The sequence below is a fragment of the Grus americana genome, chromosome 19 (assembly GCF_028858705.1).
Source record: "Grus americana isolate bGruAme1 chromosome 19, bGruAme1.mat, whole genome shotgun sequence".
Lineage (NCBI taxonomy): Eukaryota > Metazoa > Chordata > Aves > Gruiformes > Gruidae > Grus > Grus americana.
Window position 1 is genome coordinate 649,796 of NC_072870.1, and position 27,537 is coordinate 677,332.

The window sequence follows — 27,537 nt, forward strand, 5'->3', positions numbered from 1 at the left end:
CTCATCTAGTGCATGCAGTTACTACTCAGTTAAATAGAGGCATTAACATTGACATTAAAACTTCAAAGGGATTTCGGGGTAAGTATATTAGAGACAGGTCACCAAGACTGAGGAAGCTGTATTGATCATGCTCCAGCTGCAGCTCCGTGATGAATCCATGCATCACAGTTTTACAAGGCACAGATTAGCTTTGGATACCTAGTTATGAGCAAAGACATAGCTGGAAATTTTTGTAATGAGAGGGGAAGAAGAGTTTCTACAAGAAAATGTGTCCTGGCTCATGAAGATTTCCGTGGCATCCTGACAGCCCTGACAGACATGTAATGCAACAGGCTAGAATAGCTTGTGCTATAGGACTTGCATCCATGGGGGTAGTGCACAGTATAGCCAGGTGAACTGTGGGCTGGAAAATAAAACAGTTTAACACTGTAAATCACAGAAAAAATGAGGTGGGAAGGAACACCTGGAGGTCTGCAGTCCAAACGGAGCAGGGTTAACTCCAAAACTGGATCAGCTTGCTCAGGGCCTTGTCTAGACAAATTTGGAGAATCTCTGAGGATGGAGATCCCACATCTCTGGTACCTGTGTCCACATTGCACCATTATCACAGGGTATAATGTTTTTCTTTGTCTAATGGGAACTTCCCTTGTCATAACCCATGTCTATTACCTCTTATGCTTTCACTGTCTGCCTCCGAAAAGTGTCTGGATTCATAGCTACTCATTAGGAAGTTGAAGACTGAAAAGAAATCACCCCCTCTCCGCTTCTCCAGACTGAGCAAATGCAGCTTCCTCAGCCTTTCTTTGTACATCATGTGCTCCAGTCCACTGAGCACCTTGGTAGGCTTTCACTCAAGTGAAGTGAGGTCATCACTGGTCCTGAGCAAGGTGGGCTCAGGATGGACATCCATTCTAGGAGCTGAAACTACTAGGGGAGGCTCCAGGTGGGAAAGAAAGTGAATGAGAAGCCCTGACAGAGCTGGGAGGGAGCGCTGCAATTCTGGAATCGGCAGCAGAAGCTGAGCAGGGCAAACGATCTCATCCTGGCTTCTGCAGGCTGCAATCCCCACCTCAGTGGCTCTACCGGCCCTATTGCAACAGCCGCCATCCTGCCGTACCTGCATTTCATGGGTTTGATTAGGCAGTTTGATCAAATTGATAAGCTAGATTAAATTTTTCAAATTTTAGCCTTGTGCACTGACTAAAATTGGAAAAACAGGTCCTCTGTGTTTAGTGTACACTGAAAGATCGTGGGTGAGTTTGAGCCAGTCATTTCCTCCCCCTTAAGTTAATTGCTGAAGCCAAAAGGTAATGGATGAGACCTCCCCTGTCCCCAAGGGGCTGAACAGATGCTGGAGGTGCAGGTGTTCGAGTTAGACAACTAATACTAGAAAACTGAAGTTAGAGAGACTGAGACATCCTCCAGGTAGTTGGGCATCTCACACCCATCAAATCTGTTGGGTCTCCTGTAGCTCTCAGCACCAGGAACTTACCCAAGAAATAGTGGGTTTCAACCCACTCAAGGGCATGTTTCATGCTTTCTGCCTTCAGAACGTGTCCAGGCTTATGTTTACCAGCCCACGCACATGGGGCATTACGCAGCCCCAGCATTGCCCCTCCACCCTGGCCAAGTGCTGGCAGAAGTCGGTATCTATGCCTGTTCTTTTTCTCCAAGGATCTCATGGGGACTCTTCCCATTTTGGGGGTGATACAGAGGAGATTATTGTCAAGTGTTTGTTGGAACTAAATCTTGTGCCAGCACCTTTCTCCAAGGAATATTTCATAGGACGCAGGAGTATGGGTTAGAGACTTCAGCAAGAAATATCTTCTTTCATTAAAAATACCCAAGTTCTTGAATCTGCTTTGTCCAATATCCCTATACAAAACCTACCACCATCCTCCACTCACCTGTGGTTACCGCACCTTTAACAAAGCGCAAGGTACATTTTGTCCTCAGCTCAAAATTGCAATTTATTGATCGATAGCAGTAACACAGTAAACCATAAATGAAGGAGAAAGGCTTGATCCCTTTCAAGAAAAGCTATTGAGGGGAAAAAGTTGGAGTAAGACTAGATTAGCTTTTACTTTCTTGTGCTTTAAGACTGTTCTTATCTTTGCCAGGACACATCCCATCCCCTCCACAGCCCAGGGGTCAGTCACTCTGGCTCATGCCAGGCTGCAGGAATAACTTGTCACAGTTTTCCATCACCCTAGAGGATGCCTTAGGCATTCCGGACTAAGGGCAAAAAATTATGAGAAAACAGCCTGCTTTCATGTGGCCAATTTCGTCATTCCGTATTCAAGCAAAACCTGAAACAGGGCATTCTACACAAGTCTATTTGGGGTGCATGACAGCTATTGCTGCTTCACTCAAAGGCGCCATGAAGTTGGCAGATTTTCGCTGGAAACCGAAGAATGCACTTTTTTAGGAAAAAGAAACTGGAGAGCAAGAATAAGCAGTTGTTCCAATGCCCCAATCTCTTTCTGTGTAGATTGGAAACTTTGAAAGGAGGGTCCAAACCATGTTTTTGACAGTAAAACTTACTGAAACACTGTATATGAAATTGCCTAAGTGGTTCGATTTGGAGTCAGTCTCTGGATAACTCATTTTTCTTTACTTTGTGATATTGAGTGATCTGCACAGATTGGGGACATCTTTTGATGAAGTTCTTTTATTGCTGGACTCCATCTCACCAAAAAGGCTTCATGCAAACTAAATTGAGTAAATGACAGCAATCATGCCCAAAACTTTCAGGCAGTAAAAGCATACACACAGTAAAAAAAAAAAAAAAGAAAAAAAAAATCAATCTCGGCAGCTTCCCAAGTCCAGACTTCTGGCGAATCTTCAACATTCAGCATTAAAAGTCACCAGATGCTTCTTCTACAGGACATAAAAAGCAATGTGTTAACAAAAGAGAAAAGGACATGCCATAGCTCCCTGTTATGCTGTGTTATTTATTTCCACAGGTTAAGCTGGAAAAGAGGGACCAATAACTCTGGTATTAGTCCTGATTGCTCTAAAGACCTCTGGGGATCCCTCCTTGACTACAAGATCCTACAGGTCTCACTTTTTCTGGCACCATGAAGAAGGCATTTATGTTTGTACCCTGCCACACTTTCAAGCTGATAATCCCATAGCCCGGCGGACAGTATAACGAATCATGCTCACGGAAAGTGGGAGCTCACTGCAGATGGAGTTGTCTGAGCTCTCAATGATTGCTGCAGAGATTTGCTGCTTCTCACAGCCTGGGTATCGTCATGAGAGCATGGCAGGGCCTGACCGCCAGAGCAAAGGAAAGATGATGTTTTGTTAGGAAAAGGCATGGCTCTGAGGCACTGAAGTACCCAGGGCAGAGCCACTCTTTCCTACAACTACTTCCCGGGAATTTCAGAGACCATTTTGGAAGAAAAGCATTTATCCTCAAGAATTTTACAAATCCTGAAGGCAGCTGAAGGAAATACTGTAAATATAGGCCAAAACTTTCCTAGCAGAAATCAAACACCACAATCTCTTCCACAGAGAAGGAATGTCTATTCAAGTGCAGAGCTGCTTCTGGCCTGGCCAGGATGCGCTGTCTGGCAGCCTGCTCAGAGCTGTGCAGAGGACAGAACAACCACCCAGACAGAAAGACCAGCCTCCCCGATCCATGCATCACTTCCCATGCAGACAAGCACGGGCATCAACAGCGAAGAGCTAAACTGAAAAGTCTAATTGAAAACTGTTAATCAGAAAAATCCCAGAGCAGTGTACACAGCTCGGTCTTGCAATGCCAATGCCAGAAAATCCGTGTGCTGGAAGAGCTACTCAGAGTGCACCTGACGAAATGGAGTATTGAAACTAGCTATGTATCTGGCACCTATGATCAGACCTGTGTTAGGCAGGTCTGTTTTAGAGCCTCGGGGTCTGGTTATCTCACACGTTTGCAGGCAGGAACTGTCCCTTGTTTGAAGCTTATACCTTGCTCTGTATCTTCCTCCGTCCTCTTCGACTTCCAGGCTCTGAGGTCCAGCTTTGGGATCTTGCTGCAGCTCACAAAGCCAAAAGGGTATCTGTTGGCCCGGAAGATATGCCTTGGTACTTTGGAGATGTGGGTGTTGTCACATATTATTCGTGACAACGAGATTTTGGCCAGTGAAGAGCGCTGCCGAGGAGTGAAAACCCCTCTGTTCTCCCACCAAAACCTGCAGGAGAAAGAAGACAACACAACAGATTTTTGACTTCTGGCTTCTTCACATTCAAGACTCCAGCAACATTATTTCCCATTAACACCAATAACACATTTCTTTTGCTAAGAACAAATTTAAATTTCTGTTATTTAAATCAAGAGCCCTGACTCACCACCTGGATAATTTAACTTGCTTTTCTGCCATGCACATATAATAAAAATGCAATTTAATTAAAGCCTTGCCCTGTGTTTCCTCAAATGAGGCACAGGCACCCTCTTTCAAATAGAAAAGTCTGCACATACTGTACACAGACTGTGGTTGCATCCACATGATTGCCATGCTGGAACCAGCCCTATAATTACATTCTTTAAAAAAATAAAGGGGGTTCTTGTATCCTGCCATAAGAATAGGATTTCTAGATGTGCAGTAGACCGCTTGTCTTTAAGCTCCCAATACCGGGTTTTGAGCTCATAATAAGTCTTTCTAGGCAGAAAAGTCTCCCAGAAACACTGGTCATGATCCCATTTTCAGGCAGGGACTTTTCTTCAGAAATGCAGCTTAACATGGGGCATATAACTCACATCTGCACCTGATGCCCCTGAGCAGCTCCAAGGAGGAGGATGATTTCAGGTATGCTGAAAGCACAACAGTGCTCAAATCATTTTGGCTGGCAAGCAAACCCCAACCCACCCATATCCTGGTGCAAGGGAAGCCCAAACACTGTTACGTGTCAGACCACAGGGTTCAGAACTGGGGTGGAAAGGAGAAATAGTGAAAAATCATCTCTAAGACCCCTGAGAAGTGCATAAGATGCTGCGATGGTGCACAGCTGTGTATTGCAAACTCAGGGGATGGGAAGGACAGATGTTTGACTTTCGCAGGTCACAGCAGCCCAGAAGGAGCAGTCCCACAGAGAGGGGACAGGGATGCTGCCAGTGCCGAGGAAGCAGCTTGGACTGGGCTTAACCAAGAGAGAACAAGTAATCTCGTTTACTCCCTGCAAAGCCTGAAAGTGTGTTATTCCTTCAGCAACATCCCTTGGTCTGCAGGCAAATTTTCAAAACTACCCAAAGCATGAGCCACCACATCAACAGATGCTGAGCATCTACTGTCAGTGCAAGCCATTCAGGATGATTAAACCTGACAGCTTTTTTTCTACTTGGTGAAGTCAATCCATCTAGATCCTGGTTTTCCCACCTTTAGAGCTGTACCTGTTTTTCTTGTTAAGGTATTTAACAAGATATTCTTGCTTTGCTGGAGTGAGCTGCTGTTTGAACACACAGTAACGTGGGCCTCCTTGAAACCACTTATCTGAAGGAGGAAAAGGGCTCAGACTCTGGGTGTGAACCACCAGCATGGAGAAGGGCAGTTCAATTTGCACAAGTAGCGATTGGCAATGAACAGGCTGAGAGTGAAAACACTTGGCTGGAAGGGATCTTAGCCTCAGATCTCAACCATCATCTAGACAGGAATAAGAATATCACCAGAAAGGGAAGGAAACATTTGGAGAAGTAATTAAACCCAAAACAACAAACAACTGGAACAGTTTCCAGATCTGCATAAAGAAATCCGCATAAACTCCAGACTCCCTTTGCCCCTTGGGGTTTGAATGCCCAGCTCCTCTCTTACCTGTCCCCATCACGAACGTTCCTGAACTGGGTGCCAATGAGACAAGCCATGAGAGGCCCAACTCTGCCGCCATGCACAAAGGGCTCTGCAAGTGCCCCAATCCAAATGTCAATATTCTTTGGTGTCCCATACAGCCGTATGAACTTCTTTGCCAGACCATGATTCCTCAATACTCGAGCAAGTGCCTTCAATCCGGAAGGTTGTGAGAGCCCACAGAATTGTCTCCAGGAGTTATAACCTGCAATAGTTGGGTATCGGAGCAGACACATCAGTAACGTGTTTCCCCCTCCTGGAAATATTCTTTCCTCTTTTTCCCAAAGCTGGGGCACAGGTAGGGTCCCAATATGTTTAAAATACTTTTCTGAATTTTTCTATATTTCTGTTAATGCCATTGACTTTCCACTCCTCCAGAGCCAGTTCATCGTGTCTGGCATTTCAGTGCTGTTTGTGGAAGGGCCTTGTCCTTGCAAGTGATCTCTGCTAGTGGGAGTTGCTCCACCACCTTCCAGCACCATTTTGCTGTTCCACTCAGCAGCAATGCATGTGCCCGTGCACAGCCTCCAGAGCCACGGTGTGTCTGAAACGACCTCCTGGTGATGTGACTGAGGTCTACAGGAGACCCACACCCTGCTTAAGCTGCAGCAGACATCCAGAGGAGTGACCTCAGGACATTTCAAAGGAGGCCTACGTTCAGGCACCTGATCCTGCGTGTGCTGTGACTGCTCCTAACCCTGTGCCATGGGTGCTCAAATGAAGGGTCTGGGCATGCCTAATGGCTGCCTCCTCTTCACTGTGACCCAGGAACCCTAAGAAAGCTCAGGTAGCATTCAGTGTCAGATACCTTCAACCACAGCAGAGAGGTCCTCACAAAACTTGTTGATATTGCCTTCATTGAAAGTGTATCTGGACGAGATGTTGATGCTACCTCTTTCTGTTCAACAGGATAGTGGCCAAGTACTTCCCCACAGCTGGTCTCACTTGTGTCTAGCCACAGGGACAAGCCATCCCAGGCTGCAAAGAGAGTCCTACATAGCCCACGTTACTTCAAGTAGGAGAGGGCCACCGGACTTTGCCAGCTGGACTAATTTTTCTGTACTGCAAACAGCTGAAAATCCACTGGACCACAACTGGTGCATAATTCCGCATCTTGGTGGGCAGGGCATGTACCCAGCAAAGGGCAATTCACGACTCAGCGTCTTATCAAATGACAGCTTAAATAGAGGAAAAGTTTATGGAGCACTAATGCGTCCTCCTACCTGCCAAATCAGTGAACTGTTAGGTGCGGAGATGATGCTGCAGCATGCATCTCTGCTGTGAGCAGGATGCCTAAAAACTGGGGAGAATTCAGAGAAAAAGATATCATATGCGGTGTCTGGATGACACCACTATCAAACAGTTCAATGAGACTGAGAATTTGCTTTATCAGAGAAAGAATTAGGAAGCTTTTTTGATCTTGCTTATACCATCATCACCTTCATAGGTTGCCTAACATCAGTAGCACTCGGGGGTAGGCTGAGACGCAAAGGCTAGGAGCTAAGCACAAATTCACACTGGAGATACATGCCAGTTCCACTGCAGGAGATCGGCAGTCAAAGCTATACATTTAGGATTTGTGGTTCAGATCAGGTTCTGCACAATGGTGTTCCTAGGTAGAGCATGGAAAAATCACAAAGGCGGAGCAATCCTGTGACCTGACCATGCACCTGGATGTATTGCAAAGCCTCTGCCTGGGCTTAAAACCTGTGAATTCAGCACGCTTTTCATCACAATTTCAAAGTGAGCCCTATTGCATCTCCCAGGACGTTACTGACACAGCAGCTCCAGGCATTTACATCAGCCTAATAACACTGCTAGGCAACAACACACCCATGAGCCAGTTGTAAAGTCCTATCGACAATCTATTTCTCAAGACCATCTTGCAATGCCATTACACTGGTTTTGCATCTTGTATAGTGCTGAGAGTGGTTCTGACATGCTTTTTTTTTTCTAGGACACAGTCTTCATAGAGAAATTATGACAAGATTTTCCTCACATATTGTGATCTGCTCTTCCAGTCATGTGACTGGGCTGAACCACTGCAGATGCTCGGAGAGAAGCCACGGGGGACTTCTGGCCCTAATTTCGTTCCTGCAAACTTGTTGCTGAACTACTTTCCCAATTTTGCCATTTGAACAACTATACAAATGAGTCAGTTACTGAACACTTGGCTCTGGTTTGTGCAATGCCCCGTGTTCTTCTGGCCGTGTGCCTCCACGTGTCTCCTCCAGCTCCAGCCAGGCTCTGACTTCATTGCTCAACCTCCTATCCACTTACCCATGCTTGTACAGAAATGATTAAAAGGTTTGGGAGAGAGTAATTTCAGCCAAGCATGGACTGGAGATGTTTCTCAATGTTCTATCACGAGAGTGCCTGATTTCCACTTGCTTTTCTTTGGAAGCTCTGCTCCCACAGCCAACTTACCCGGGAGGCCATGATCTCTGCTACGCTGCATGTTAAGCGCGGGTAAATCAAACCCAATCCTTTCAACCTGCTCAAACATCCGATCCCGGAGCTCATCCACGACCATTTGCTGCTGTGTCATCAGCTTGGCCTGATTAGCCATCAGGCTCCGGAGAAAGGGGTCAATGCCACCTGCAACGGTTACACAGGGAGTTGTGAGCAGTGGAGGGTGGCAAGCGTGCAAGAGGCTCAGGAGAGCTGAACACAGCTTATATTTAATGGTAAGCTTCTACTACAAGAGAATCAATTTTCCTGCACTTAAAATAAAATACTTTGAATAACATTCTTACAGTTTACAGCAATTAAGCAATCAGTCTCCATGGTTCATAATTAGATGGGCTGCACTTGACTGTAGAGAACAGCTATGTTGGGAAAAACTTTGGCTGGTAGTAAAGGTCATTTAATACATTTAATGCAAACTGCTTTTAAGTTTGGCTGAAGCAGGAGCTCATCCAGCATGGGCAGAAAAGGCTGAATGAAATAAACTTACACTGCAGAGGTGCAAGAAAGGCTTTACCTTCTCTAATGATCCTCCAGACAGCAAAGAAGGCGTTTCTGAGTTGAATTTTGGGACCTATGGGCTTGTAATTTTGATTTAAACGGTCAACAGTTGGGGGGATCGAAGCATGAGCAAAACGAAAAGCCAGGGTGAAGACATTGGATATTCGAGGATCCACGGACTCATTGTAGCCCTGGTAGCAAGGAATCAATCTCCAGAAACTGGTTCCCAACAGAAGAGGCAGGTAGTCCCTGTAGGTTATAATCTAGGGGGAAACAAGGAAACTGTGAATCATTAATTGCTTGGCCATCAGTTTCTTTGGAAGCAAAGTGATTGTTTGTGTCTCAAACTACAGGAGCTGTCACGCTGAACTCCTTTGATGGGATTTATGTAGGAAATTTTTCTCACACAGATGTGGAGCAGAGAGACTCCCCAGGGCCAACCCTGCTTTCACCTCATCAGCCCTTCACCCAGCTGCCCTGGCAGTGCAGTGAGGATCCTTTCTGGCACTGTGGAATGATGTTTTTGTTTCTTCAGCTCCGTGGCCTTGGTTCAAAGGCTCTTCTGCACCTGGCCATTGTACCATACCACAGGCAGTGCAGCTCCAGGCACTGGAGGCCACTGCCTGGGCTCCTGGTTTCTCCAGATCCCCATCCATGGTGGGATCTCTACACTTTCTAGCAGTGATGAGATTTGCATGAACATGCAGTGATTGGCAGGAAAACGCAAAGTGGACATAACTGCTCCAGGAACTGCTCGTGCCTGACCCACGCTCATCCTCTGCCTGTGCACCAAGATCCTTGGTTGGTGCTGAGGACTTGGCACTCAGGTGTCCCCAGACGTGCTCCTCCCTGCCTCAACAGCTTGGCAGGTCAGAGCGAAATGAAAGCCTGCCAAATCCTCCCAAATATTCGCTCCTTGTCCTATAGGTAGGGGCCGTTCCCATCAGCCAGGTAGAACTGCATTTCCTCCGCCCTCCCACCCTACATGCTTCAGATGACAAAGAAAAAGTCAACAGTGTTGGCACAGATGGTATCACCACCCACGGGCAGCTGTGTTAGTCCTCCCATAGCAGAGGTTTCCAACCCTGGTCTCGTGTCTCTTTGGGATATTGAGGAAGCTGCACAATATCATTTAAAAAAAAATCAAATTCTTTGTCAGTAGGTGAAAATGTCTGAAAACTGCAAGAAGATGAAACCATTGATCTAAACGTGATGATGGAGACAATGCTTTTAGTACAATTCTTTGAGTCTCTCCACATTGGCTTACCCAACATGTTTTTTCAACAATACAATAATATTTAAATTGACAGTTTTAAAAACTTAAACTTTTTTATATTTCTGCTTTTTGTTTGTTTGTTGAGCCAACTCAGAAGACGGGTTTCCAATTAGGTATGACTAAGCACTGCCTTTGGAAACCCATGTATTCTTCTCTCATAGGAACTGGCCTTTTCTTTTGGCTGTGAAACCTCATCTGGCTTTGAAGCTGATCTTGCTCCAAAACAGAGGCTGGACAAGAGACCTTGAAAGGTCCCTCCCAAGCACAGAAATACTTCTGTGACCCTAGGATCTAATTCAGGATGAAGTCTGTGGTGCAGCACAGTTCCCATGGGTTCTTTGCCCCAAAGCTGTAAGGACAGAGGAATGCCATGGCTGTTTGCACCCACCAGCACATGGGGCTTCTTGAGAGGAGGAGACACAACCCAGAGGAATCTTAATCCAAATCTCCAGTACCATTTTTGTCCTGTACCAAACATTGGCTAGAAAAACTTTTCCTCCGACTTTTCTGTCCCCATGTTTCTCAAACAAAAATATGCAGTTAAAAACCCATCAAGTAATTTGGAAATTTAACAGTAGAGAGACATCAGAGATTCAGGGGGACCCCTCTGTGCTTGTTCTTTCAGGTATCTCCGTGTGATTTTGCTTTGGATGCAAGAGGCTGGTGGAAAGAATTTGGTCATTTGCACTCCAAAATACTGCACGCTTTGGACACCCCACACTAACAAAGCCCATCATGTTAATTATGTGAGGCTGCAGACAAAGCAGCAGAGCCAGGACATACAACATGGTGGCTGGTACCTGGATCATGGCTCCTAGGATCTTTCGTGCCTCCTGGTAGAGCTTCTCTCCATTCCAGTGGGGATTTAGTCTCTTCAGTGCTCTGGCCAGGCGGTTGTGCTCCCGCACAAAGAGTGTGTGCATGCACGCCAGCTCCAGCATCTCGTTTGCTCGAGAATCACCTAGGAGTATCTCAAATGAGCAGACTTGTACTGCCAGTGACCTGCGTGTGCTTGGCTGCTTCCCACTGGAAGGAGGCGAATGTCACATTGGGAAGCATGCACAGAGAAATGTTTAGGTGTCTCGATACCTGCATTTTGAAGAAGATGAGTAAGAAACACACAGGAGGAGAAGGAAACCAGGATCTGGGCCCTGAGGGTTGGAGAGCACCACTGAAAAGCCAAACTTCTGCTGAGGCAGCAAAAGTCAAGATACCACCATGGTTGTGCTCAGCATCACAGAGAGATGGGGGAACGTGGGTTTTTTTTTTCAGTAAGGGCTAGGAGCATTAACTTAAGAAACTAAATACAAGTAGGTGTTCTCCAGGCTCCTATATCAGAGAGACAAGTCTCACAGCTTAAGAGAGAAATGAAAATGGGCAGAGGGAAGTCAGGATGGCCAAGGGAGCTCTGAAAGTCAGAAGGTATCCTTCAAACCTCCTGAAACTATGGCTAAAGCAAGATGGCAGTTACAATCAAGCTCTTACTCTAGTGAGTAAAAGTAAAAGCAAAATGAGTCACAACTCGAAGGAATAAATTACAAATGGCATTACAATGAAATATTAAATCCTTCTTCAAACATCTAGGGCAGGAAACGCAAGAGCAAGCAGGTGATGAGAGTATAAAGAGGCACTCAGAGAAAAGTAAATATGTCGTATTTAGTCCCCTAGTCCCATAGTAAATAGAGGGATTTGCTCTTGCATTCAGCACAGAGCCCTTTTCATTTACTGTCAAAGGCTGTCTGTAAGAGACTGCGGAAGAAGAAACAAAAGAAGCACTGTGAGGTTTCCTCGAGCAGAATGCATCCACCCAAGGCTTCCAACAGCGTTCCAGTAGGAAATCACTGAACCCTGTTAGGCAACTGGACACGTAAAATTCCCCCAGTTCTCAGGGACCGGAAAAGTCCCAGATAAGACACTGAGTTTTCAAAGGAGCTTCTGAGCCAGCCTGAATTGTTCACTATAAATTAATTGATGGCTATGTAACTAGCTATGGAACAGCAACTGCTCCAGCAGCCCCTAGATGCAGAGTCCTGGGGGCTGGGAGCCCACCTTGGGAAGCGTACAATATGCCTGCCCATTCTGCTCCTCACTGGGCATCTGCCTTTGGCCATAGGTCCTGCCTGGTCCTCAGCAAGGAGACACCTGCACGGAACGGGGCAAGCAGCTGAAAACATGGAACTACAGATGGGACAGATGGAGGGGTGTGAGAGGCTGAAGGAAACATAAAACACCAAGAGCTTAAAGGAGGGCACTGGAGGATGACACCAAACAGAGCTCTCCTACCAGTCCCACCACCAGGTCCTGATGGTATCAAAGGACCATGGGGATGTTGTCCAGAGGAGCTTGGGCCAGATACATAAGGGGTCAAGGGAACAGAAATCAGCTCCACAGCTGATGAGACCTGTTGTGCCCTCAAGCTTTCTCCAGCAGTGCCATGAGCCAGTGTGGCCAGAGCCAGCAAGAGCTAGCCAGGAGGTCCTGCTCTCCGAAAGAAAAGGACCAGGGAGCAAGACACTAATTCACAAGGTGTATCAGAAACATCCATCTCCGGGTTCCTGCAGGCTTGTGGCAACATCCTGATGCTCACCATCAGGGGCCAGGGAGAAAGGAGCAATGCTCAGGGGTCCAGGAGGTCAGTTATTTTGTCTCTGTGTGCTGGGGACAGAAGACAGCAAACAGCAGCAGATGGGAAGGTTGTGGTAGCTGTGCAGTGTTTTGGCTGGAGGGGAGGCATGGCTCGGGACAAAAGGAGTTATTTTGGGTTGAAGAAGCGGTCAAGAGCATACCAAAAGCATGACAAAGGATAAATGGAGCAGGAGGCTGTCTTGATGGACTGAAGACCTATGCTGATGTCCTGGCTGGTGTGCTGCCAGTGTACCCCCAGCCTTCTCAGTGGTGGGGACACATCTTAAAAGGTCACCTTTGTCTGTGGCTAGCCTCATTACCAGTCCAGCTGGGATCTAACCTCCTCGCACAGCACAGAAGACGCACTGATGTGCAGCAGCACAGGCAAATGCTTCATGGAGGTGACCTAGCCCAGCACAAACACACCCGTATCCGTCCTGATGGAATAGAGACAGCCACCAAGTATGGACAAGCCATTGCCTTCAGACCAGTCTGCTGTTGCAGTCATGGCACTGGTTCCCAGGTCACCTCCAGCAGCCCCACGTGCTCTCTGGTCCCTACCCCAGAGCTGCTGAGCAGAGACGGGACAGCCTCACTCCAGGCATAGAGTCACAAAGAAGACTTGGAGACAGTGAAGACCTTTTTCCTACCTAGCACAGCCTGTCTCAGTCTTCCACAATGTTTTGCTATGCTCCATTTACTACTTAAATAAGAAAAACAAACAATTAAATAAATGAACCAGACCTGGTGGAATTGTTCGCTCTGGATTTTAGGGTTAGGGGTGTCAGCACCCAACTTACCTGCAAGAAAGCAAGGGATTTTAGCTCCCCTGTTGGCTATAAGACAGGGATCCTTCCGCATGTTGTCAAAGGGCATATACGCCTTCCCCCTATCGCTGAAAATCCGGTTAACAGCCAGCAAGCCCAGCCGGCTGGTCCGATCCCTTAGTTTGTTGGCCAAAGGCACTTCACTGCCGTACACCACGCTGCCGTCTAGAAAGGAGGTGAGCGCGTTGATCTGATCTCGAATTGCTCTGCCGCTGGTACAAGCAGGAGATGAGCGGAAGAAAGGAAGGCAATCTTTCCTGTTTTTAATTCGTGGGTCATTGGGTGGGATCTGCAGAAAGATAAAAGATAAAATTCATCACCCGTTCAGGGGTGCAGAAACTGCGCTGTGATACTACAGCTGCAAGAAAAGCCAGGTAGGAGCCATTTCCAAGACAGTGGAGATCAGTCATAAATCCCAGAGATGAAGGGTCAGATTGACAGCAGAGATGCTATTTTAGGAGTCCAAGTCCCAAATAGGCATGAAAGCCTGGAGATGCCTAAATTTCCATAAAGCCCTATGGACACCTAAACTTTTTCTCCTGAATATATACATATTAGATTGAATCTTTAAAGCTTAGGTGATCCTACCTCATGTTGGAGTCTAGTGGCCATGTCTTCATTGTGGACAGTTGTCATCCAGAACTTGCGACCCTGCCTGCGTTCATAGAATCATAGAATTATAGAATCCCAGACTGGTTTGGGTTGGAAGGGACCTCACAGCCCATCCAGTGCCACCCCTGCCATGGGCAGGGACACCCTCCACTAGCCCAGGTTGCCCAAAGCCCCATCCAGCCTGGCCTTGAACACTGCCAGGGAGCCAGGGGCAGCCACAGCTTCTCTGGGCACCCTGTGCCAGGGCCTCAGCACCCTCACAGGGAAGGATTTCTTCCCAACATCTCATCTCCATCTCCCCTCCTGCAGCTTCAGGCCATTCCCCTTGGCCTGTCACTCCCTGCCCTTGTCACCAGCCCCTCTCCAGCTTTCCTGTAGCCCCTTCAGGGACTGGAAGGGGCTCTAAGGTCTCCCCAGAGCCTTCTCTTCTCCAGGCTGAACCACCCCAACTCTCTCAGCCTCTCTCCATAGCAGAGGTGCTCCAGCCCTCGCATCATCTCCATGGCCTCCTCTGGACTCGCTCCAACATTCTCAAATGCATGTTGGGCAAATACTCAGTGATGCTCCATCCCTTCACAGTGCTCCTTGAAAGGGAATATGGGTACATGGGAGCTAGATCTGCAGTACGTGTTCAAAAGCAGGAGAGCAGAGCTGCAGGGTGGACATCTACATCACCGAGCATTTACTGGAGCGGAGACTGCAACGTGACCATCGTGCTAATGCCTTAGCCACTATTGAGAAATGCTCATCACTTCCTTGCCCCATGCACTACTGAGCATTTAACCAGCAAATGGACATGGATTTGCTGGGGTATTGACACCCACCAGCTCCTGCCTCTGACACATTTACTATAATCCAGGCATCACCTATGTTGCCTTGGCACCAAACCTCCAAAGAAAAGCCATATTGTCGAGGGAGATGGGAAAATGGTTGAAAATGGGAAAGACAGGCTGACACTGTGCCTGACAGCTGGGGACAGCCCCTAGGACTCAGCACCACCACCTTACAGAGAGCGGTCTGACCCCTTTGGCCTCTTCTGGGAGGATGTCCCTCCATGGCCAAGGACTGGGAGAGGCACCAATATCTCCTGGTTGGAAGGTAGATACCCTCTTCCCCTCTTCCCTGCAAGAAGGCAGCTGGCTGTACCTTGATGGGAAAGCAAGGGGGCTGCTTGACGCAGCTGGTCTCACAGTCCACTTTGCCACTGAAGGTGACTCTGGCTGGGGTGTCCGGACTGAAATCCAGGTCGTGGTCAATAAACTGGCCCCACTGCATGAACATGAGTGATCTCTGCTGGTCCATCCTGAGCTGCCCAGGGGGGAAGCGGACAATCTCGTTGGACACTTTTCGAACCTTCAGGGGATGAAGGCAGAACATGTGCATTAGGAAATGATCTGTACAAATGGGTGCATCAGTTCGTAGGGTCATCAGCAAAAAATTCATAAGGTATTCCTTATACTTCACAGAAAAAACCCCAAATGTCTGCCTGAGTTGGCAGGTGTTACTGAGTGCCCTCTCTGCTGAGCACTGCATTCTTCTGGCTCTAGACAGGTTTCTGAGCCTCTAGGCCAAGAGTACCCCTTGATGGACATATAGAAGCAGCTAAGCAAGAGTCATGCTGAATAGCTTGGGAAAGGGAGCAAAAGATTTTAAAAGACCACTTTGAAATAGAAGTGTGGAAAAAAAATAGTTGTTGGGAATTTCTGAAAATTATCTCAGTAAACTCCTTCTAGCAGGACACTCTCCCAAAGCCCTCTTCCATTCTCATCCCTTCCCTATCCATCACAATTCCCCCACCAGTTCTTCCTTCAGGTATTACTACAGAAAAAGTGGTCAAAACTCTGCTCAAGCCCTGACACTGTGCTGTAGAGCAGACTTAGGAAGTACAATGAAAGCACAAGCATAATGCACACAACCCAGAAAATCGCAGAGTTCCTCATCAGTGCTCTTGTTGCACCCAGCCCAAGCAACCAGAAATCACATCTCAGTGTCCCTGCTGCCATCCAGGTGCCACGAGAGCCACACGCACCCACCCATGGACCCACACACAGAATTTCTAACTGGATATTTTTTATTCTGAGGATTCACTTGTTCATTTTATCCTCTGGCATGTTGCTTTTCAGGAGACAACCAGCTTCCACAAAAGAAATCAAAAAAGGTGAGTAAATTACTTTGGCTTAAATGCACTTAATTTAGAAGAACACAGTGCATAATTCTTTATCCCATGCTTCTGCAGCAATCATATTAATTTTCATTTGCTTTTCGTGAAAGCATGTTAGACCGTTCTGGAGATTCTCATATGAGCAACCTGAAGTTGGTGAATTTAACTTCCTCCTCCTGATCACCACCCCCCCAGTTAGTGGACGCGCACTTTGATGCCTGAGATCTATCCAAGGGCTGGCAATCCCTAAGCCTGCATTTCCAGATGACTGTTACAAACATTACCAGTGGAAAGGGGAATCCAGACAAACGCTTTCCTTCTGTCCACCCATGGGGGACTGACACGCCATCTTCATATTCTGCTGGCAGCCATCTGACCAGGGCTCTGTTTGAAGCTCCTAGTGATGGGTTTCTCCTGTCAGAGTAAATGGAAGAACAGGAAACTCTTAGTGTCATTAGGATCATGGCAGGGCCAAGAGCTCATGGATGTGGAGAGAGACAGGAACCTTGGAATGGGACCACACAGCAACGTACAACAGTCGGGGAGCTGCTGCAGCTATCAATAGTGCTATCAATAAGCTTCAGGTTTCATAATAATAATACACATCAAGCCTCAGCTTCTCCCAGGCAAGAACTCAGGCTGCTGGTGACTCTTTGCATCATCCAGCCTGAAGAAGGGCCCTTGACCTCAGGCCATGGGTGGAAAACAGGTGAAAGCTTAATGTCAGAGAAAAGGGGCAGAGACTATGACCGTTCATTTAATGGTATTACCAGTGATCTTTAATAGAAATGGATTGATTTGCATTGGAGTGTTACTATGCTGCAGTTGGACTAAGTGGTTATTATAGTTTGATTAGACAGTTAAAGCCTTAATTAGACTAATAATATATTTAATCTGGAGTGCATATATATGATGTGTTCTCTGGTTACCTGTCATACACCGTGGGTGTAAAACTGCCTAGGGCTAAGCAATGGAGGGACACAGAGCACAGGGCACAGCTGAGCCCACCTTCTCCAGGGCTTCATGGTCTGGTTCAGGTGTGATGGACCTGTCCTTATCTCAGAGCCCAGATCCCCCTCCTGAATGAGGGCATCACTGTCTGAAAATGGAAGGAGGAAGGTAGCTCTCTCCCTACTTCTTATACAGATACCTAATGGCTAAAGCATCCCGTAGGCAGGCAGAGCTGTTTGAACCCCTTCCTCTGCCTGAGGTGCTCCCAGGAGATGCTCTACCAGGCTCTTGGTAACAGGGGAGGGATGGGGAATGCTCCTATACTGTCCCTTTTAAAACACTCCACTGTGCTCTCTCCCAGCCAATGTGCCCAGATTTCCTCCTATGCACAATGTGGGCAGGGAGATGGCCAGACCATGCCGCAGCATGGGTCTGGGTCAGGAAGCCCTTTGAGATCCTGGAAAGGGGCAGAACCAGACAAAGCCCAGGAGAAAGAAGAAAGACGCAGCCTGATGACAGAAACCCTGGGCTGGAGACTCAGTTCCCAACACATCTGGCATTTTGGCCAAAGAGCTAGTTCATGTACAACACTAAGAAGCCTTGAAGCAAGATTAATTAAAAGCTCCATACCTCTAGGAAACAACACTGTGGTATTCAAAACCCTAAAAAAGGCATCCTACATGGATCATCCTTGGGGATGTGGGTCTAGTTCTACTGATGGAGGATCCATCCATCCATCCATCCCTCCCTCCCTCCCCCTGTTGATACAGCCCCCTCACCTGTTGTTGCATTCACCAGTGATCGTTCGGTAGCGGTGAGAAGTGTCACAATTTATTTTCTTATACTGCTGGTCACATCCGCTTGCCTTGAAAATCATCTCCAGCTGAGCCGGTGTCAGCAAGTCTGCCAGGTAACGACAGAGAATAAACATGCAGGAACACACTGGCCCTGCTGGGTTTGCGGTGCCTCCCAGGGTCAGGAAAAAGTTTTCTTTCTTGTACCCTTGAAATGGTTTTTTATCACAGTATCATCCGGAAGAGCACAAGGAGCTGTCAGTTAAGGTCTTCCTGCTCAAAGATGTGCTGCGGGTGCTCTCTATAGCAGCAGATTGCTTATTCTGGTTTGGAAAGCATTAAACCCAGCAAAGTTGTGGTCAAATCTTATTTATAATTACTTTAGGCCTGTGCAGCAGCGGAATGATTTTCTAGCATTAGCAATCCTTTTTCCTCCCTCTCCTCTCCCTTTTTGTCTCCACCATAAATTGCTAACAGCTACAGTCACCCAGGTGGTGCGTTACAAGGTTTTTCCCCCTGTGAAACAGCCAGCAGTGCGTATCACCACTGCTCAGAGCTGCCTGGAGAAGAAACCATCAGGTGCCCTTCATCTGGGCAGCACAAGGGGACGCTGGCTCTGAATTTCCACCGTGCAGATTTCCACATGCATGGGAGATAAGTGGTCGAGTCCAACCAGCAAAACCTTCTTGGCTGTCTCTGCTAGCACACCACGTCCTGGGTCCCTTGGCGGTTTCCTAGTCACTGCTGCCACCAACAGTTCGGGTCACAGCATGCTTTAAGAAGCCACTGCTGCCTCCTGGGCGGGCGGAGAGGCGGCAGCCAGGTGTCTGGCAAGTCTCTGGAGCAGGGCTAGAGCATCACTCCTGGGTGGAGAGGTTGGAGCAGAGCACAGTCAGCCCTGCCTCGCTCTTCCCACTCCCCCCCGTGCTGGAGCAATGCTGGAGCACCCCACGACGTGTGTCTTGGCCTGCCAGCGCTTTGCTGTAATGCTGGGGATCCCCGTGAGTACATCTCTATACAGCGGGAGCCCTCCCTGTGCCTCCCTGAGCTGTTTCTCTTGCTGCACCTAATTTGCCTTCTGCTCTCAGCAAGCTGGTCTTGCCGGGAGGCCAGGACTGCCACCTCATGGAGGACATTGCTCCTTCAAGACACATGCTGAAACGTCCTTTCACATTGCTCTGTTCTCATTCTCTATTTGTGTCTTTCTCACAGCATCCTCTTCTCGATGCAGAACAATCTGGCAGTGACTTTGACTATTCCTAGCTGAAGTCTGGCAGAAAAACTACTTACCTTGCGGCTGAGCTATTATGAGTCACATCCTCTGTGTTTGCTCATTCCCTAGTCAAGAAAATATTATCTAGCAAAGTCTTACAAGCTTTGACCCATTGGTACATTAACTGCTATATTGCAGAAAGAACCGGGGAAGTGCACAAAGCACTTTCATTAACTGATAAATCTCCAAAGAATTTTTTAAGTTGGAAAGAGAACACAGAAGAATAACTCCGCTTTCCCTCACTGCAGTCACATGGGAGGGATTTGAGTTGTGGCCCATCATAAGCCCCTTTCATTCCTTCCTCCCAAGCCCCACAAAACCCCAGTGACCAAGCCCCATATCTTCCTCCTCTGCCTTCTGCCCAGCAAAGTGAGATCCCTACCTGTGACATTGAAGTCCCCCCTCACAGCCCATCGCATCTTCTCCTTCAGGAGGGTCAGGGTGGTTTCCATGTAATCTGCAGCCCGAACGGCAGCCCGAGTCCCTGCCACCGGCTGTTTGAAATATCCCAGAAGCTCTGTTGGGGTCAAGGCATCGTTCTGCAGGTGCTCCTTTATGCTGCAAGGGAGAAAAAAACCAAAGTAAAACGAGGCTAAGTGCAAGGTCCTGCACGTGGGTTGGTGCAATCCCAAGCACAACTACAGGCTGGGCAGAGAATGGATGGAGAGCAGCCCTGAGGAGAAGGACTTGGGGGTATTGATTGATGAAAAGCTCAACGTGTCCTGGCAACGTGCGCTGGCAGCCCAGAAAGCCAACCATGTCCTGGGCTGCATCAAAAATCAGCGTGACCAGCAGGTTGAGGGAGGTGATCCTGCCCCTCTGCTCTGGTGACACCCCCCTGCAGTGCTGCGTCCAGCTCCGGGGTCCCCAGCACAAGAAGGACATGGAGCTGTTGGAGCGAGTCCAGAGGAGGCCACGGAGATGATGCGAGGGCTGGAGCACCTCTGCTATGGAGACAGGCTGAGAGAGTTGGGGTTGTTCAGCCTGGAGAAGAGAAGGCTCCAGGGAGACCTTAGAGCCCCTTCCAGTCCCTGCAGGGGCTACAGGAAAGCTGGAGAGGGGCTGGTGACAAGGGCAGGGAGTAACAGGCCAAGGGGAATGGCCTGAAGCTGCAGGAGGGGAGATGGAGATGAGATGTTGGGAAGAAATCCTTCCCTGTGAGGGTGCTGAGGCCCTGGCACAGGTTGCCCAGAGAAGCTGTGGCTGCCCCTGGCTCCCTGGCAGTGTTCAAGGCCAGGTTGGATGGGGCTTTGGGCAACCTGGGCTAGTGGAGGGTGTCCCTGCCCATGGCAGGGGTGGCACTGGATGGGCTGTGAGGTCCCTTCCAACCCAAACCAGTCTGGGATTCTATGAAAATCAGCAGGACTGAAATGGGGCAAAGCCAAGAGTCCTGCAGGTTACACACCTGAGCTCTTCTGGCAGGTTACTAGTCTGAATTTCAAACAAAGGCAGAGTCATCTACCTCCCTGCACAGTGGCTGGAAGAGACCAGGGCTGCTCCTGCCACCCTTGGCAGAGGATCAGAGCGAGTTGCAGGAAGGGAATCTCTTAAATTGCCCAGCTGCACCTGCCAGAAGACAAATCTTAGGTCTTTACATCCTTGAGGCAACCAAACCTCACTCAAATGTTTTCCAGCTCATCAACGTCTGCAGGTGCCAGTCTCCATCCAGAGGTCTCAAATGTCTCCAAGTGACCCTGTCTTAATGCTGCTGGAGCCTCCTCTCAGATGGAGGGGTCTCTAAGCCAGCAAGGGGTTTTGGAGGATGGCTACTGATGGAGGGTATGTATGGGCTGGTAGGAAGCTGTGCACTCCCAAAGCACGGTGGCAAAAGCTGGGATCTCCTGTCAGATCCCACAAAATGTCCTCACTGCAGCCTACAGTGGTTTGCTCCCTTTGTAGAAGGGAGCCACTAGAAATCAGCAGGAGCCTGGGCTGGCTCCAGTCCTCCTCAGAGTATCCCTGAGGGATGAAACAGAGGCAAGCACTACTGAGCTAGGAGGAATGGCATGCATGGAGGAGCACAGAGTTACAGCTCTTGGTGACCCAACAGACTGGAGATGTGGTGTAAAACCAGGGTGAAAACAGGCAAAATGCTGGATTACAGCCCACTGTGTGCCCAGAGGACCTCGCACCCTTGTCCGCTCTGCTGGAACGAGAAGGAAAAGCTGGTGATGCTGCAGTGCAGGCAGGGCATGCAGCGTATGCCAGCACCCCAGCCCAGCTCCGACTCTCACCGGTCGCGTGTGCGCTTGTAGGCGGCATCCACCAGCTGCTTGGCCTCGTCCACGCTGCTCAGGAGGGACACGTCCGACAGCTCCTCTAGCAGATCTCAGTAAGGGAAAGGAAAGAGCAGAGGTGAGAGCACTGTCTTCCACCCCGGAGCATCCCTGTGCTGTAGTGGGTTCTGTTCGTGCCTCCAGTACTCGGGGTATCGGCACAGCAGTGCTGGGAGTAACTGCTGCTGCTCCCTCTCTAGAGAGAGAGATATCTGAATACACATATATTCCTCGGGGGAGTCCGAGAGAGTCACTACAGGGCATGAAAAGGGTATCTCCATCAGCGGAGGCTTCAAATAGCCACTGTGAGAGATGTAGGCATCATTCCTCCTGCCGTTTCACAGGAGAACAGTTGCTATTTCTTCAAGACATTTTGCAAGCCCAATTAATGCGATTCATCTTATTTCTACACCGCCAGCCATAGTACCTTTCAGAGAGGCTGCACAGATACCGCTGGCTGCCATGACAAGCATTAAGAGCTCCTGTCTGCTGTTTTTTTCTCATCACTGTCTTTGCTTCCCCACTTTTTATCCTAGGTTGGTTATAGCCACATTGCCGATACACCTATGGTGAGTTTAGGTCCTTCCCCATGGCACTGGCTGGCCAAAGCTCATATATATCCCCCTGCACCTCAAGGCAGAAGGATACACAGCCTGATTTCCCCACTGCTTTCCCCAGTCTGTCCTGCAACCTCCTGCCACCCTCCCTGCTCCCCCTCCTGCTTGGGGCAGCTCCCAAAAATGAATTGCATCCCCATCATCTGCTGGCTGCAGGTCACAGAACAGGAGGGGACAGCCCCTGGTGGGCTTCTCTGGGTGAGAGCCTTTTCCTACAGTTTCTAGGGAAGAAGAAAACTTCAGAAATCAGCACTAAGGGGATAATTATCTCCAAATACTCCCCAGATTCTTTAAAATACCTTCCCTGATCAACACAGAGTTCACCTCTTTGACAATCTTGGTGAGAAAAGTCATTGCCTGGACCACCATTTGAGACAAATAAAAGGTCAGGCATGTGCTTTCCATACGGATTTTACATTGCAAACTAACAGGGAGAGGTCTCTCTGTGCTTTGGAGCAGTGATTCAGGGCTGGAAGAGAGCCGAGTGACTGCCCCATCCCCAAACTCCACAGCCCCTGGCAGCTCCAATTCACCAAACGCTGCAGCAGCTGAAGCGAGTTCACTTCAGAAAGAGACAATAATTCATTCCTCACTTTGAGAAGGAGGGCAGCTCAGTTTTCAGCCTCCATATAAAATGGCACAAATGCAGTAAGGAGCTGCCCACTGCCGGCACTGCAGCCCCAGGGCTGAACCACCTCTCCCGGGACACGCTGCGCTCCCCGCTTTGCACAGCGTGCAGGGAGGGAGACTGTTGTACCGTGGGGATGGAGCGGTTCTGAGAACTGACCTCTCTTTTAACGTGATTTTAAGAAATCAGATAGGACATTAACTGATAAAAACGTGAAACAGCCAGGATTGCTGCCACAGTAGATACAAACTGACTATGCTCCTTCTGACACCTCTTCAGGACTTTGCTGCTTACAATAAAATAATTCAGGCTCTTCTAGACTTAACTTTATCTTTCCTACTCAGAAAAGCCCCTGATCTGCAAAACTTGAGAAAAGGACAATACCATAGGAAGACGATACAGATGCCTGGAACAGGCTGAGGATCACCAGCAACCCCAGGAAGAGTTCTGCCTTCATCCCTGCAAAGAAATGCAAGTGGTGCAGAAAACCAAGAATCCGTGGGTCTCGCCACGCAGTGGAAAGGTCAGTGCCCGCACTGCCGATGGCACGTGTTGAGGGAGCTCATGAGGTGTCCCCTTCCCAATGCAACACTCCCCAAGAGTGTGCGTGCTGCGTTGGAGGTCCTTGCAGTGGCCCGTGGGAAGGGAGCTGCCTCCTGTCCCGGGGAGCTCAGGCACTGGTGGGAACACACTGCTTTGGGACTGTGGGGCAACGCAAAAGGGAGCAGGGGGCAGAACACACTGCCAGCACTGCAGGCAGGCAGCTTGCCGGGGCAACAACACCGAGCATGCGGGGAGAGCTGGTGCATGGGGTTAGAAGGGCTGGAGGGGAAGAGGGATCAGCCAGAGCAGCATGGGAGGTCCTCTACACATAGGCATGTGGGATGGTTTTGCCCAAAGCTGACCCACTCACCTCCCAAGGCTGCTCCAAAGCAATCAGCTCTATCAGAATGAGCCCAGAGCTGTGTGCTGTGCCGACTGCACATTGCTTAGCACCCACCATGGAGCTGCTGGCAAAGGTAGCCCAGAGTCCACCCTAAAATGCTGAGCTAAACCCATTCCCTGAGGAGGAGCCACAGCAACAACAACATGGTCCAGCCACATCCTCGCTGTGCTCCAGCTGTGCTTGGTGCCAGGCGGAGAAGCGTAGACCTCAGCTGGATGCTCCAAACACAGCCCCAGCCCCCCAGTTCCCCACCCACAGTACAGAAACAAGTGCTCCACAAGAAAGCGTGCAATGGGCCAGGCTCTCACCTGCGATCTTCTGCTGTCCTCACCATGGCCCCCCTCTGCGCCTGCGCTTTTATCTGCAGCAGGGCGTTATCTGCAGCGGGCACCCCCGCAGGGCTGACCTATGGGGCTTGGAAACTCCCCCACGGGTGTGTGAGGCCAAGGCAGCGCAGAACCCACCTCCCAGCCTGGCTCCCCGGCAGGGGGGCTCCGGTGCACCCACCTGGATACACAGCCTAACGCTCAAGCAGAGCTTCCCCAGTTTTTCTAGGGGGAAGACATGAGGCAGCACTTTGCCACGGTTTGAGAGTCTTGACTCCTCCTGGGGATGCCTTACAGGGACAGGGCTCCTTCCTCCACGGTGCTCTTCATCCTTTGATGCTCTTAAAGGTCGAAAAAGATGTCTTCATATCCACCTATGGAGGCACCAGCTCTAAAGGGTGTCTGGTCTGCTCAGCACTCCTGTCTCACCTTCCCAACCCGCCCTGCCCCGTGTCCCTGTTGTGGTCTGGAAAGGCCCATGACTGCTGCTCCTTGTGCACTTCCCTGCGCAGATAGCAGCTGCAGCAGGAGGCACCTGGATGATGGTTTGAAGAGGCTTCATCAACCTCCAGCTGCTGATCTCGAGCACAGGACAGCTCAGGCAGGGTCCTGCCCTTGCCCAAACTGCCATTGTACGGGGAGCTCATGTGGCCAGGCATGACCTCTTCCCCTGGCCAAAGCCCCTCTCCCTGTCTGAGTGCAAATCTGATGGACAAATCCTCGCCGTGTTGCAGCTGTGCCGATGAGGCCAGGCAGTGGGATGCTGCTGGATCAGGCAAATGATGTGCTTGAACAAGCTGGTGTAGAGAAGCAATGGAGCTGCTCACCAGCACTGCTCCTCAGCTCACTCCTAATTGCACATTGCAATTGCATTTTTCCTTCTGTAACAGAAACTCCTTGGCTCAGCAGCACCAACTGAGAGCATGGGCTCTGCCGGTGTTTGCCCAGGGTAGGGTAAATGAACACCTATTAGCTGAACTCCTCCCTGCGTGGGGCACTGCAGGAACCGCAGTGGCTGTACAGTGCCTCTAGCAGCAGCTCTGCAGGTGTCCCCGTCCCCAAAGCTGGGTTACTTGAGGTGGATCCGCACCTTGTGACGCACTGTCTTGGTCCTTCAGTGCTTTAATCTGCAAAGCAAATTGCAAATCTTGCAGCAAGTCACAGGCGAGGCTGCACCTGGAGCACAGGTTCTGTTTGCAGACTCCTAGCCCAAGACAGGTTTTGACAAACTGGAGGGAACCCACCTTGAGCCCAGGACATGAGAAAGCTGGGTTTGGCCAGCCCGGAGGGCAGAAGGCTCAGGGGAGCCACTACTGGCTTCAACTGTCTCATGGTAGGGCTAGAGAGCAGAGAGAGCCGGAGTCCTCTCCGAAGTGCACAGTGAAAGGACAACAGGCAATGGACACGTGCCGCTGCAAAGGCAATTCCCATTAGACATAAGAAAAACACCGGTGAGAGTGGTGCAGTGCTGGGACGGGGCCCAGAAAAGGGATGGGATCTGCAATCTGGGACATAGCGCTCACTTGGACGAGACCCTGAGCAACCTCCCCTGGCCTGCGAGGCAGCCCTGCTGCAGGCAAAGGGGACCAGCGACTCGGGAGGTGCCCCCAGCCCACACCTCTGTGGTCCTGTGGGCTCAGCATGTCTCACACAGAAGCAGAGTATCTGCCCAAGCTGCCACCACCAGCTGCTTGCACAACGGCGAGCACAGCACTGCTTTTGTGCAAAGGAGCAGAGCTGGAGACTTTTGAAGCCATTATCTGCATGCTTCCTCTGCTGTATCACGCAGCTCACCGGTTAGAAGAGGATAAGGATTTTTCAAAGGCTAGTGAGACAGTTAGTGCATATCAGCACAGATAGTTGCATTTCACAATTAGGAACTTACTTAACTGCTCTTAAAACTGCTTCAGAAACCATGAAAGTGGGAGGTTTTGAGAAATGTTTTCTCTCTTGAACATTCACTTTCCCTGGAGACCAAGGCCCTGCTCCCAGACAACAGTGTATGGGAAGGGCCATGTACCTGGGTGACCATGCAGTTGAGCATCCACACAAGTGCCAAACCCTCGTGCTCACCACCTGCAGCAGCAAAGGAGAGATCCCGTGCTGCCCCTCTGAGTAAGGAAACAAGAACAGGTCAGTGCAATAGTGCCTCAGAGCAGGGATGTGCCATCAACACCCGGGGTACAGCACAGCAATTAACAGCAGAGGGTGAAAAGCAGAACATCTAGATTGTATTTGCATTTTACCTTATTTTTTTGTTTCTTGTAGCCTTTTGCGTTTAGCTACAAAAGCCTGAAGGTCTTAAACCTTTCTCAAGAAGACTTCTCTCAGCTTTGCTGTAAAGCCTTCCTGGTATTGGGGAACCGATTGAATTAGGGTGACTTTGCTAAATGATGAGTCTGTGTCTATCACAGCAAAATTTGCCAGCAGGCAGCCAGCACCCGCCTGGGGAGCAGAGAGACAACGTGCACCTTCTGGTGACAAGGGCTCCGCTGCGGCAGGCGGCAGGGAGCACCCAAGGAGCCATCCTCCAGGCACCGTCTGCAGACACGGCCTCTGGCTCTGGGCAGACCCCAAAATGTTACAGCCGCTGCTTCTCTTCCTAAGGGTTTTGTTCTTCATCAGGGGATGAACTGATAAAAGCAACGACAGTTTCTTTCAAAAGACATTAAACAACTCGCTTAGGAAACTCCAGCTGGTAAATTCGGTTAGAACGGCTACCAACTTCCTCCGTGGCAGGGCAAGCTGAAGATAAATTACTGGGTCGCTGATGACTTTCATCGCTTAAGTCTGCTTCAGAAGTCATGGAACTGCCTTCCAGCATTCATCGCTGCAGCAATTTTATTACTTCAAAATGCTCGGACTGCCCCTGCCCCGACTGCTGTCCACCACAGCAGACAGCAGTTCACTGCAATGTCAAGATCCTCCTGAAATGTTCCTAAGGTGCAGCAGCTTCCAACCAAGTCCCTCCTGTCAGGGGACTCCTGCAAAATCCCCAAAGCCCGCAGTGACTTTTGCCACCTTGGCTGAATTCCCAGCGGGCCAAGGTACCGAGCTGCCACTCCACACAACTGGCCCACGTTCACACACCAGGGCGCACTTTCCGTTGCCCACGTTTCCACTGATGGGACCATGAGGCACCAACTACTCAATGAGTCATAAGAGCAAGGTACAGAGCCAAGACCTGCGGTCTGACCTCAGAGCTTTTGTGGTTTCCTTATTTTTCCCTCTTTTAGCCAAAGTATATTGAACCACATAAAGAATATCATCCGGCAGAACTGTTCCAGCTGGATGAGAGGGGAAAACCACCTTTTTTCTTCTCCTTTCTTGGGGTCACATACCACAGACAGCAGCTTTGCTCAGTTCCAGACGTCTTCTAGGCAAACAGGCAGAAAAACTGCAAGTCCTAGTGAGACTGGAGGAGAGCTCA

The 27,537-nt window shown here is 49.3% G+C and overlaps 1 protein-coding gene across 1 annotated transcript; it reads right to left on the bottom strand.

The window, feature by feature from the left end:
• Positions 1 to 1,962: 1,962 nt before the first annotated feature.
• Positions 1,963 to 24,373, bottom strand: LOC129215212 (myeloperoxidase-like). Its single transcript, XM_054847973.1, has 14 exons — positions 24,289 to 24,373; positions 23,220 to 23,294; positions 21,549 to 21,642; positions 19,697 to 19,872; positions 18,027 to 18,150; positions 16,581 to 16,710; positions 15,282 to 15,488; positions 13,497 to 13,812; positions 10,872 to 11,032; positions 8,812 to 9,058; positions 8,256 to 8,426; positions 5,796 to 6,033; positions 3,958 to 4,181; positions 1,963 to 2,880 (listed from the first exon to the last, which is right to left on the bottom strand). The coding sequence occupies exons 2-14, from the start codon at positions 23,290 to 23,292 to the stop codon at positions 2,858 to 2,860; spliced, it is 2,184 nt and encodes a 727-aa protein (XP_054703948.1). The 5' UTR covers positions 23,293 to 23,294; positions 24,289 to 24,373; the 3' UTR covers positions 1,963 to 2,857.
• Between the last annotated feature and the right edge of the window lie 3,164 nt (positions 24,374 to 27,537).

What these genes read in the sequence shown, in the direction of transcription:
- LOC129215212 (XM_054847973.1), bottom strand. Translation starts at nt 23,292, where the DNA reads ATGAAGGCAGAACTCTTCCTGGGGTTGCTGGTGATCCTCAGCCTGTTC. An exon ending in CTGGATTCCCCTTTCCACTG is followed by an intron (nt 15,489 to 16,580) that starts GTAATGTTTGTA and finishes CATCCCCTGAAG; the next exon opens with GTTCGAAAAGTGTCCAACGA. An exon ending in AACGTTCGTGATGGGGACAG is followed by an intron (nt 4,182 to 5,795) that starts GTAAGAGAGGAG and finishes TTTCTCCTGCAG; the next exon opens with GTTTTGGTGGGAGAACAGAG.